Here is a 13,674-nt window from a genome sequence, read left to right as displayed (position 1 = left end):
AAAGCTGATGAAGGGTCACACGACTTGGGTGTTTGCAGATAACTTATAAGAAATAAGGTGGTAAGAACAAACTTTGGTCCCTAACCTCCTACCTTTCAGTAAACCGTAATGCAACCAGAGCAAATACCCTCGAAGAATTTTCAGTAACTATTAAACCATGGCCCTCTTTCTTCAATAATTTACTTATTTTCCCTTGCCCTACTCCTAATGGAAACTGCATTTAAGATTTGCATTTCCTTGGGAAGAAAGGAAAACAGCATTTTTAGGATAGTATGAGCAGAACCCCTTATGTTCTGAAAAGTCTTTACTCAATTAGTCTGAAATACCTCCTTGCAAATCTACCAACTGCGTTCAAGTGTGGTAATTTAGTATGTGAAAAAGTGTTTTTTAAGACAAAAGAGTAAGACGAAACTGTAAATGTCAGTTTAAGTGTGGTTTGATTAAACTGTAATCCACAAGTCTAACGGTAACAGCCAAGTGCCTGAAAATACTATGTTCATTCTATTCTTTCAAGGTAATTTTTGGCATTTTCTAAAACCAAGTATACCGGAAATCGGAAAGGCGAAGGAGGAAATATGCCAGCAAAATAACAACACAATTTGCTATGCAAGTTCTTATTCTTCCCCGTGAACAGCTGTTAGTAAGACGGCTGGCATACATCCTAGAGCTGCACCCACTTGCTGCGCGAGCGTCTTTGAAGGCAGGGGTATGAGGACACAACGGAAGCTGTAGAAGTCGGAGGGACAGGAATTTCTTAAAAAAGAATCTTCACAAAAAGAAACATCAACTGAGTTTTTTGTTTGTTTAATAAAAGCTTGCAAGGCACATGTTTCAACTGAACTGCAACATCTACAGTAAAACAGATCAAAACTTGCAAAACATTCCCCCGACCGACCCACTCAAGGATTTAAACCTGTGACCTGGGTTGAAAACCAAGGTAGGGTTGTGTGCACAAGTCAGATGTAATTATGCCCCACTGTTGTCCTTCTGAGGGATACCATGAAACGGTCTGTTTCTTTTTTTTCCCCACAGAAGGCAGAGATTAGGACAATGTTTTTGATAATCCATAACTGGATAAGAAATTCAAGCTTATCATTTTCTTCATAAGATATGAATCTTCCAGTCACTTGGTTTAAAAATGATGCCTTCTGACTGGGACGACAGCAATGTTGCTCCCAGTAAAAGGCTCCTCTCTGTTACTTAAGGCCGCTGTGCCAATGATGCTGCTATACAATTTTCTCTAATATAAAAAGCAAGGTAAAAATCTTACGTGATTCTTCTAATGCAGAATCAATTGAAGTATCAAGAATATGTTTTTAAAACTATGACAGAACTAATAATAACTATGTCATAGTTCAAATAAAGTTCAACATGTTCATTCAAACATGTATAAAGGCCGACGTGCTACAACAGAGTTTTCCTTCCATGTACAGATGGCCCCATTTGTGTTTTTCTTAACATATGTGCTCTACGCCTAAGTATTCAAACTACGTTCTGGGTGGTCACACATACATCCAGCGTTGCAGTAAAACACAACAGGCAGTCCAGGATAGTTGAGCATTGCATCTTGGCATGGCATTGTAAGGCATGAAGCCAGCAGCTAAGCGGCTTCATCCACCCAAGTGCAACTGTAACCCTGAAATCTGCTACCTGGAATGCCTTATTGCTGTTATGAAATGGTATTCGCCAACGATCACCTTCAGGAGAGCAAACGACTGACACACAGACATGTAATTCCTGACAGGAATTCAAGCGAACTTAAATTGTATATGGAACTCTACAATTACTGCCAAATATTAAACCTATAGCACATACAGAGAAGGTTTCTGCATGCCTGCTATATATAGCCAAAGCTAACACACTAGCTTCTCTTTTGATATTCTAGTGGAAGTCTGAAACAGTCCAGTGCGGTAAAACAAATGCACTCGTGCAAAAGCAAATAAATGCAGACTGCATTTGGCCAGAGAGACATACACGCTGTCCTCAACACAGTGACTGTATCCCCAAAAAGGATATTTACTTTTAACCTGTAACTCAGTTACACTGACAAACGTTTCTCTCAGTGATCACATCCATATTTTTAATGGATTCATCTGACTCACAGACCTAAAAATATGACTGAAAGTAAAAACCAGATTACAGGCATGTTGACATTTACAACAATAAAGCTTTTCTCTTTTAAATCACTCCAACAGTGATAACAGATTTTAAAAAACCTCAGCACTACCTCTTAGTGTAAAGTAAACAAACGTATCTGCATAGAGCAGAGAGAAATCATGCATACACACCAACATGTTGCAATTCCTAATAATGTCAGAGTCAAAATCTCTGAAGCCGCATTTTATCAACAAATGCAGTAGGGAGAGTTTTGCAGCTTTCGTTTGCAGAATGGTTTACAGATTTTTCAGTTGAAGGTTCATCCCGTTTTGCCAGCTGTTTCGTTAAAGACTTCTGGGTTCCAAAGAATCACTTCCACGTGCCTGACAGACTGGTCTCTGGGCCAGGTGTTACAAGAATACATAACTGCAGGCAACTCCTGACGGATGAATAACCTCTCCCAAAACTTAAGCCCTGGCTTTCTGCCCAGCTACATCTATGGAAGCAAGGTTACCGTTACCTTCTGTTGGGTTTTCCATTCGCAACACCAGGATTAGGCCCAGAGCTGGAGTTAAAGCATCATTCGTTCTCTTGAAAGTACATCAGCTAGCAACAAAACAAACAGGGTGAACAGGTAATTCGTGGGGTCATATCAGGAAGACAAATTTTGGAGGGAAGCAAGACTGTACAGTACTTTCAGGTATTTTCAAAGATCCCAGCGTAGTTGCATAATCGATGTAAAAATAGCTACGAACTACTGTACCTTTGCTTATCAATGGTGGTGAAGATAGTGTTTAAAATGACAGTTATGGCACCACTGTAATATGACACAAAAAGACGTAAGTTGAATGAAGTATCTTCCATCCCTCCCCACACAGAGGATACACACACACACAGCAGCTCACACACAGAGGGAGTGAAAGAGAAGTGCAGAAGCCTCAGTAGCAAACCTAGTTGTCCTGCTACACTTGTCTGACAACAAGTACAGCATGCTGTTGTGTACTGGCCCATTCTGATGGCTGCTAAGACACACATACGCACACACACAGACATACTTAAGCATGGAAAAACCCCTAAGACGAGTTCTTCCCAAACTGAAGATCTGACTTTGTCAACCTCTCCAGCTAAGTCTAAGTCCAAGCACTTCCACCAACATGTCTCCAACAACCCAGAGATCAGTGCCTTAACCTATGCAGGTGGTGTTTAAATAAAAATCTTCCTTATTCGATTTATACAAACGCTGTACCTACACATAAGATGTATGCATGTGTTTGATAAACATAGCAATGTTTACAGTGGGAAAAAGGAAGAATAAAAAAACTCAAACTAACAAAAGAAAAAAAAACAAACCCAAACACTTACTTGAAGACTCAGGATACCAACTGCTTTCTTGCTAGACAACAAAAGATATATGACTTAAATGAGGTCTTTAACATAACTTTTCTGCATTTTCCGAAGTCTACCCACATCAACCGTCTAACACTAAAGTTAGAAATCTCAGTTAGATGAAGATTAAGATGATTTATAATGGGAAGACAAATGCAAGAACAAGGAAGACTGTCACACTTTCTTGTAGAGACTGTAAAATTGACAAATTTTCCTGTTTTCTTCAAGGATGGTATCTGTATCTGTTGGTCTGTAGTTCAAACAGTTCCAGTTTGGTAAAATAAAGTTGTCAATACACTGTTTGTGCCCACATGTAACTGCAAAAATAATTTCCTTGATCAAAAGGAACTTTTCCAACTGAATCCCATTCATAATCAATCCTCAGAAAGAAGCTTGCTTGCTTTTTCATGACTGGAAGGATATCACAGTGTTGATTCTATACACAAAGTAGGATCTATTCCAGTATACCCGAGTAAAATAATTCACATATGGAGAATAGTTCATTTTGATTTCATGACAAAATCGTCCATATTTTGAGTAGGCATAACTGTCACCTTCCTCACAAACCACCTGTCAGAAAAGAAAAAAATTAATTAAAATACTGAAGATAAATCATTACAGAATGCATTTCTGTACATTTCATTTATTTCTGTGTTCTCTATGTTTCATTTATGATATAGATATTTAATTTCCATACTGTATGATTCCAATAAGCTGTAAAATATATTCCCCTGTAATTTCTTTAACCATCTAAAATAACCTCTGTGAATTAACACCTTTTCTGGGACAACAGACATTAAAACCAGTGTACTTTACCCATATAATTAAGAACAATGGCAGTGGAAACTATCCACATGTCCCATTTACCCAGTACTTCAAACATGACCTGCAAGGAGCACACCACCTATTTAGGGAAGGAAATTCTCAATCACCTTTTCCAGGCCAAGTAAGTTTGACATACCTAATAAAGACTGAGGATGCACATGTGTGCACATCTCCCTGTAAATCCCAAACAATTGACTTGGAAGAGATTTCATGCATTTTTGCATCTACTGTCTGATACCCTTGAAGAAATCCCTTCTTTATACTTTCTAGTGGCACAAATTTACATGGGTTTAAAAAAAGGTAGTAAGACAAATTCATGGAGAAAAAATAGTAAATTGGTGGCTAACAAGCACAGATATTTCTCCTGAACTAGACAGTCCTTCAGCGACAGATTGTTGGAGAACATCTGTCTTGCCATGTATAACCATCCTAAAGCATATGCTCTAGGCCAGGGTCAGAAATAGGGTACTGGACTATGTGAATACATAGCCCAAGTTAGAATGCAATACTCACACTCTCTTCTTAAGCTTGGTAATTTGGAAAACACGGAATCCCAGAGTGCCTGAGGTTAGAAGGGACCTCAGGAGGCCACCTGGTGCCACCCGTGCCCAAGCAGCGACACCCAGAGCAGGGTGCCCAGCACCACGTCCAGGTGGCTTCTGAAGGGCTCCAAGGAGGAGACCCCACAGCCTGTCTGGACAACTTGCTCCAGTGCTCAGCCATTATAAGATTAATATCATATCATTATTATAAAGAAATGCATTATTCCTGTTGCCCATTTGAACATTTTTCTACAGCTAGGATGTCTAGCATGCAACCCAATATGCACTGAGCCACAGACAGGAAGCTTTCTGCCCGGGGTGTGGAGTCCCCATCCCTGGAGGTATTTAGGAGATGGGTGGATAAGGCACTAAGGGACATGGTTTAGTGATGGGACTCAGAAAGTCAGGTTGGTGGTTGGACTTGATGATTGTGAAGGTCTTTTCCAACCTCGATGATTCTATGATTCTGTGATAAGCATTCTGAATAACAGATTAAAATCAGATTGAAAGTCTGATCATCAAGCTTCTTTTCCCCTTAGTCAATCGACTATAAATAGGACAACCCTTGTCACTCTGACAATCCCAATTACACAACAATAGTACGTGGCTGGTTTTGTTTACTGACAGCATTGTGTATGGCTTTTATTGTGCAAAGATAAACTCATTGCACTGGATTCTGTCTTTTAATCTTTTTTTTTCCCCCATTGACCAAAATTATCATCGCAAGCAACAACAGCTCTGAAAAGTATCGGGAAGCATTCCTGAGGATGAACTACTGAGTAACTGGGTGTTAGGAATGAGAAGAGGAAGAAACTGATTGTAATAGAAGAACACAAGAGGAAGTATTAAAAACCCCACAGTAAAGCTGTGCTGCTGAAGTTAGGATGAGATCAAGATTACGTGTAAGGCAGTGAAGCATGCAGGAAGCACAGGGAAGAGAGGTGCATTGGTATGAGGGAATGGAATCCTGAAATTGTGGTTAATTGTTCCAGGTGACACGCTCAGTATGGAGCAGGGACAGGAATCAACTCATGCAAAAACAGATCTGAGAAGAAACTGAGTGATAACGTGTTGATTATCAACCCCCAACCCCCAAAGTTGAGTATATTGATTACAACATGGAATAACTGTGGCATAAATGGAAGTAATAGAAAAAGAGAGGCAATATCCTCCATGGACAAACTGGCTAGGAAACCTCCAAATGAAACTGACACCAATTGTAGATTATTTAGAGTATGTAGAAATTTAGAGTAATCCCCTAAAACTTATCACCCCTATAACTACTCCCCAAAATGAAAGCAACTAGAGGAATGAAACTGAGTTTATCCATTTTAAAATCTTAACTAGTAAGGAACGCCCTCTGAAGCAGGGATGTACTGCTTTTGTAATAACCTCTCAGGTGTTACAGTCAAGTATTTAAAGATAGTTACGCAGTATTTAACGATTGGCAGAAAAGCAGCATTGCTACATACCGATGTATTAGGAGGGATTAGGACATGTAAAGAACAATATGGGGTAAGATTACTAAAGTGTCTAGGAAACAGACAAGCCAAAACTTAACTGATCCCTTTTAAAATTTATGAATCTTTGTCCACACATCAATTACAATCAGAGAAATAAGAACAGCATTACAAGAATGTTCCCTTTTGAATGAATCACTTTTGCATTCAAACTCACTTTTATCTTGCTGTTACTTACATGACCATTAGCAATATCCAGCAGATCTTTAACTCTACATCCTCTTACAGGTCCCACTTCATTGCAGATTGAATCTTCAATAATCAGAAAATTGGCTTTGTAAGATGTGAGTATCTTATAAATATCCTCTGCCGACCTCTTTGAATATATCTGATATATCTGTAAATTAGGAACACATTTTAATACCAGGTAAAAATCAGTGGAAAATTAAATACTTTTTGGAGGGGGAGGATGACAGACAACTTATTTGTAACAACAAATTATATGTATACATCAAGCTATAAGATGTCTATTTTTGAAATCTCCAAAGGTGAGGTAATGGGGAGCTGAATGGGAAGTATTTGTCTCTGCTAGTGACAAGTTCCCATCTTATATACTTCAAGTGTCCTGGTAAGTCTTCAGAAAGAATATTTGTTTCCATCCAGACTGGAGCACTAATAATCCACTTAATACTACTTTCCCCATTTGCTGGACTCCTATGTCCTCTTTCCTTCTAATTTTTCCCCCATTACATTTGGGTGAAGAGGAAAGCAGTTCCTGTGAGATGTTTTCCAAGTCAAGTATCTTGCTAGAGATTCCAATTTCCCTGCTGTAATCCTGAAGTGGTCAAACACAGAGTGAGAGCTCAGGCAGAGTAGCAACTTTGATTTCTCTCGTGATCAGTCACTGGGCAAGTCTGTTCTGCTTTGTGACTTTCCCCCTAGCAAAATACGCAGAACAAAAATCACTGAAAATAATTCAGAGATGACAGTCTGCCTAAAACTCAATATTGTCACACTGCTCAGTAAGGAATCTTGTTCATGGGCTTACTGATTATGTATTGGTGTTACCTTTCTTCACAAGACTTTGTGCTCTTTTCTCACCTTAGACTGCAAACACTTTGGAGAAAAGACGGTATATGGAATAGCACTTTTGTACAGTGGGAGTTGCACCAAACAAATAATTTACACTGTCAGGTCGCCCAGGGAACATGAAAGAGCAACACAAACGTGTATGCCATCAGGAATGTTGCAAGGTCATCTTCTCTGGAATATTAACATTTACAGTACTCCCACACATCTCAATCAGGCACTCCAGTCTTACATGATGGCCTATAAATCATTGATCATACATACACATTTATGGAATTGGATACTCACGTTTTCATTTCTTTTTAGAAGATCATCATCATTATATATAGGCAAGCTTGACACCATCCATCCAGTACAGAGCTTAATCACACCCATTAATTGTGGGCTGCCTGCAAACACAGCAGCCACAGGAGCCTGCCTTCTGCAAAAGCAACATCAACATGCATGTCTGAGTGCAGGAGGCATTTCTCAGAATTATTTCTAAAATTTTAAACACTGCGTGAATCTTTAAAGGTGCTACAGCAAGTAACAGAGTGCATGAAGGTATCATTAGGGATCTAACTGCAACTGGCATTAATTCCCTGGTGGCATTAATGACTTGCAGCCCTATGGAGCTTGCAAGGAAGGCCTCCTGCTGGGGTAAGGGCTGATGGCCATTCTCCCTTCCTTGCACCATTCAGAGTGGTCCTGGATCAAACTGTTGCTTTGCCAAATGGTTGCTCTCTGATGACAACACAAGCTTGGGAGGGAGTGCAGGTAGAGGGAGAAACAACGTGATGATGTCTTGTAAGTGACAAAGTTGTGATTATGTTTGTTTGATCTGTAGGACAACATATTTCATCATTTACGAGTAAATACTGTCATGATACAGTATAACATCTACAGTAATTATGCTCCTGGATTTTGATTTCGTCTTTTGATTATTCATACTGCTGCATTAGTGGAAGAAAACGGCCATTGTCACACACTCTTACAGACCTTGGGCAACTTTTCCTGCAGAGAAAATTCAAGTAAATTCATTTTATCAGAGCAAAAGTTATAAAAAAAAATATACTATAATAATGACATTCAATTAAAATTCCAATATGGATATCTAAGCATATCCTAAAAAAATAAAAAAAAATCCTTTTCATTATAAATACGAACAGCTGCTACAAATAAGGGTAGTCAAATTGCTCTTAGCTGAGTGAATCTCAATGCAATTCACCATGATTAATTATGTACTTGAAGCGTAATATATGCAGACTAATGTAAAAGCCATTAGGTACTTGGCATTATTCCACTTGCTGCCTTGAAGAGCTACAGCAGTGACAAACAACATACACTACTATTAACAGAAAGACGAAATTGGCTGGAACACCATAATTACCAGCCTTGTCTTTTCTGAAGATGAACAGGTTGACATTAAAGACTCCATAAATACGGAAAATAATATTCTTAAAAAATACGGTTAAAGGTAAGTAAGTTATTTGAACACAGGGGACTTAATTTTCCACAGAAGTGCAGTTCCTAATGAGATAGTTCAAAACTAAATTGAATTAGGCCAGAATTGATTTCTGAAACTTTTGGTGAAAAATACATCTCTGAAAATAACCTGACACTCAGCATTTGCCTAGCCAGCCAGATAAGAACCGTTGAAGCCTTCTGCTCAAAGGGAAGTTTGAACCACACGTTGCACTCCATGTTTCTTACGTGAAGTCTCTCAACACTTACATTTACACATTTCATTTTACTGGCTCCTGCACACTCATATTTCATTGTTTCTATGCCCCGTGGCATTCGGAGTCAATACGACTCCTCTAATCTACTGAAAGGTCATCAAGGAAAGAAGCAAGTACTAGGATGTGCATCTTTATTTGGAAATCAGTTCTAGTAATGATATCAAACATGAGTTGACTGCTTATTTCAGGATCTTCTCTTTTTTAAGAATATTAAATTCCTGCTACATTCCACGGCAGTCATACCAAACTTAAAATACTCATCTCCTCCCATTTCCCCCTATATCATGTAATGACGTGGTAAGGAAAAGCTCAGATTAATAGAGGTAGCTTCACAAAATGCTGTTATAAAATACCGTGACGTAAAGAATTAAAATGAAGTGTAGAACTACATACTTACTTTATCCATGTCATGAGTTCTACTGTGTCAGGATCATAAAATTCTTGTATTTCTGAAAGCTCTGACATTATCCTAGGGAAAAACTGATGGAAACATACTTGGTTACTTACAGTTAAAAAATAAAAGAAAAATTCTATGGGCCATCTCATTATGTTATGGCCTTCAATAACACAAGAGAAATGAGTTTCAACCAAGTTTTCTCTAAGTGGTATTTTTGTTTGAATACTTTGGGAAACACACTATTTGTACTTGCCTGACAGCAGCAGACCTTCTCCAAAATAAACAGAAATTAAACCTAAATACTCAGCTCTAATTATCTTAATACTTATAATTAAAATCAACCAAACAACAACAACAACAAACAACAACAAAACAACCTTCATCAACTTTAACTGGTCTTAAATGCATCAACATCATAGTTCAGGTTTTTATATGAAAATAAATAAGGGCACTAAAACAAGAAGTTGACAAATCCTCTCTCATGGCAAACGTACTTGAGCATGGAGGCTGAACTGTTGCAATTCGATGAAAAGCAGGAAAGAAGAGAACAAATTTCCTAAAAGAGTATCATGTGGGTAGTCTGCCCTGGACTTCCCTTTGACTGCTACTTCAATTACTTCAGTGAAGGAAAACACACTACATTGTATGAAGTTGGTTATCTGAGTTTATACTCTTGAAAAATATTTTGGGAAAAGTAAGGATTCTGGGAACCTAGACAGAATGCCAGCTCCTCGTGACCAGCCCAGACTGCAAGCCTGCACCATGGTTTCCCTATCCTGTCAGGTTTGGAAGGTGAAGGAACAACAGGTCCTTACTAAGACAGGAGATTCTGTCAGTCCTCAAGCTATTTTGAGTTTTTATCTGGAGAAGGCATGTCTAGAAGCTTGCCAGCCTTGAGGCGCTGGAGCATCCACATGCTGTTGTAAATGCTAAATGAAAGCTACGGTTGCCAGCTCCTAAAAGGATAAGTAGAGGTTACAACTATGGCAGACTAAAGGGACAACTTTATGCAAATGATTGGAGTCTGCAACCAGACATAATAGGGTGGCCTGGGAGGGATACAGAGACATTGTCTGAGCAGCCAAGGATCAGGTTAGGAAAGCCAAAGCCCTTTTAGTATTACATTTGGCCAGAGACATCAAGGGCAACAAGCAAGGCTTCTGTAGGTACATCAGTGATAAAAGGAAGACTAGGGAGACTACAGGCCCTCTCTAGAAGGAAATGGGAGACCTGGTCACCCAAGACATGGAGGAGGCTGAGGTACTCAATAGTTTTTTGCCTCAGTCTTCAGCAGGAAGAGCTCCAGCCGCATAACCCAGGTCCCAGAAGGCAAAGGCAGGGACTGGGAGAATGAAGGAACAACCAGTGTAGGAAAAGATCCGGTTCAAGACCAGTTAAGGAACCTGAAGGTGCACAAGTCCATGGGACCTGATGAGATGCATCTGTGGGTCCTGAGAGAACGGGTGGATGCAGTTGCTAAGCTACTATCCATCCTATTTGAGAAGCTGTGGCAGTATAGTGAAGTTCCCACTGGCTGGCAGGGGTAAAACATACTCCCATTTTTAAAAACAGAAAAAAGAAAGACCTGGGGCCAGTCAGTCTCACCTCTGTGCCTGGCAAGATCACAGAGCAGATCCTCCTGGAAACTATGCACATGGAAAATAAGGAGGTGATTGGTGACAGCCAGCATGGCTTCACTAAGGGCAGATCGTGCCTGACAAATCTGGTGGCCTTCTACGATGGGGTTACAGCATTGGTGGGTAGGGGAAGAACAACTGACATCATTTACCTGGACTTGTGCAAAGCACTTGACACTGTCCCCTACAACATCCTTGTCTCTAAATTGGAGAGACATGGATGTGACGGAGGGACCGCTTGGTGGGTAAGGAATTGGCTGGATGGTCGCACTCAAAGAGGTGCGGCCAATGGCTCAGTGCCCAGGTGGAGATCAGTAATGAGTGGTGTTCCTCAGGGGTCAGTATGGGGACCAGAACTATCTAACATCTTTGTTGGTTACATGGACAGTGAAATTGAGTGCACCATCAGCAAGTTTCCTGAAGACACCAAGCTGTGTGGTGCAGTCAACACGCAGGAGGGAAGGGCTGCCATCCAGAGGGACATGGTCAGGCCTCAGAGGTGGGCCGGGGCGAACCTCATGAGGTTCAGCAAGGCCAAGTCCAAAGTCCTGCATCTGGGCCAGGGGAATCCCAAGCACACATACACAGTGGGCAGAGAACGGACTGAGAGCAGCCCTGAGGAGAAGGACCTGGGGGTGGTGGTTGATGAGAAGCTCTCAACATGAGCCAGCCATGTGTGCTTGCAGCCCAGAAAGCAAACCGTGTCCTGGACTGCACCAAAAGCAGCGTGGCCAGCAGGGTGAGGGAGGTGATTGACCCCCTCTGCTCTGCTCTTGTGAGACCCCACCTGGAGCCCCCAGCACAAGAAGGATGTGGGGCTGTTAGAACGAGTCCCGAGGAGGGCCACAAAGACAACCAAGTGGCTGGAGCACCTCTCCTATGAAGCCAGGCTGAGGGAGCTGGGGTTGTTCAGCTTGGAGAAGAGAAGGCCCCGGGCAGACCTTACAGAGGCCTTCCAGTGCCTAAAGGGGGCTACAGGAAAGCTGGGGAGGGACTTTTTGTCGGGGAGTGTAGTGATAGGACAAGGGGGAATGGCTTTAAACTAAAAGAGGGGAGAGTTAGATTAGTTACGAGGAGGAAATTCTTCACTCAGAGGGTGGTGAGGCCGTGGCACAGGCTGCCCAGAGAAGCTGTGGATGCCCCATCCCTGGAGGTGCTCAAGGCCAGGCTGGATGGGGCTTTGGGCAACCTGGTGTGGTGGGAGGTGTCCCTGCCCATGGCAGGGGGCTGGAACTGGGTAGGCTTTAAGGTCCCTTCCAACCCAAACCATCCTGTGGGTCTGTGGTTCTAAGAACAGCTCCCATATGTTAATATCAGGGCTGAAAAGCCATAGCACCACAGGAGCTGTTAGACATATTCCTGGACTGTCCCAGGAACAAGACAGACAAAAGAGGAACTGCCACTCCTGCCCCCAAGGAGTACCAGCTTCACTTAACAATCAGAGCCCTTAGAAAAAGTCTAGTTGGATGAGGGACTACGCCTGACTGAATCAGAAGGCAGCCAAGCAGAAAGATGCTGAGCTGTACACTCATCCCTCTGTAGCCAAAGTAACAGATTAGGAGCCTCAAGGCATTTGCACTGTCCTGTTCCTATCAATCAAACTTTCCAAGCTCAGGGGTGAATTACGAACATGGAAAGCAAACTGTTCACTAATGCTTGAAAGCAAGAGCTGGATTTGCAAGGGATGTAGCCCTCTAGAGTCCAAACCTGCACACTGCTTTTACTAAAAAATGATGTGTAAAAAGAATTCTTTGTTCAACTAAAACTAATTTTCTCTATTGTAACCAGTTGCATAACCTTTTTGAGCAACTGCAGCTTTTTTTCAGGAAAAATTATCTGTAACTCTGCCAGAAATGTGTAAAGAGTGAGATTACACTGCAAACAAAATTTCTACTGTAAGACAGACGTTATAAAATCTGTTAAAATAATGTTAGTCAAGACTGAATTTTATTTTATTTTTTACAAAGCATTCAAATATATCTTAAATTCTTATAAAACTATTCAAACTAACTCTTTTGAAGCTATGACACTACAGTAGTGAGTTACATTCTATGGGATATTTTCAGTATTTTTTGCACTTAAAGAAGTCTAAAAGATAAATTTCCAAATACTCTTCCCCTGCCTGCCAGTCTGTCTGGCACCATGACTTGCAGTAAAGAACAGAGTATTTCTTTTAAACAAGGAAATATCTGTAGCTTTTTCCCCCCGTATTGTAGTATATACAATATCTATACACAGTGCTCTACACTAAGGATTTAGCTCCATTATAGTTTGCTTGAAAAGCTCTCAGATTATTTGCCTATGGCCTTCCATAATTTTATTTCCACCTAACCTCACGTCCTCTCGCTAAGAACAAGATAGAGACAACACACTTTTCAGTATTGCAAGTGTTTATTTGGCAATGCTTTCTTTGCTGAGTCAGTTTATATATCCAAAGAGTAACAGATGAATATAATAATGTCTTAATTTAAATTCAAATACTTAATTACAGTAAATGATTGTTAACAAACTGAATTTTCA

General features: G+C 40.6%; 1 protein-coding gene across 6 annotated transcripts in view; it reads right to left on the bottom strand.

Moving 5' to 3' along the window:
• Positions 1-788: 788 nt before the first annotated feature.
• DPY19L4 (dpy-19 like 4) overlaps positions 789-13,674 on the bottom strand; it is a 32,576-nt gene continuing 19,690 nt past the window's right edge. For all 6 annotated transcript variants that reach the window (XM_066990600.1, XM_066990599.1, XM_048075197.2 and 3 more), the window contains 4 exons: positions 9,518-9,600; positions 7,688-7,820; positions 6,549-6,707; positions 789-4,053 (listed from right to left, as the gene is read on the bottom strand). In XM_066990600.1, the coding sequence (XP_066846701.1) occupies positions 3,889-4,053; positions 6,549-6,707; positions 7,688-7,820; positions 9,518-9,600 (540 nt within the window). In that variant the 3' untranslated portion in view covers positions 789-3,888. The remainder of the gene's footprint in view (positions 4,054-6,548; positions 6,708-7,687; positions 7,821-9,517; positions 9,601-13,674) is intronic.

The sequence above is a fragment of the Anser cygnoides genome, chromosome 2 (assembly GCF_040182565.1).
Source record: "Anser cygnoides isolate HZ-2024a breed goose chromosome 2, Taihu_goose_T2T_genome, whole genome shotgun sequence".
Lineage (NCBI taxonomy): Eukaryota > Metazoa > Chordata > Aves > Anseriformes > Anatidae > Anser > Anser cygnoides.
The sequence above is the reverse complement of the archived record's forward strand: the minus strand, read 5'-3'. Positions and strand labels throughout refer to the sequence as shown.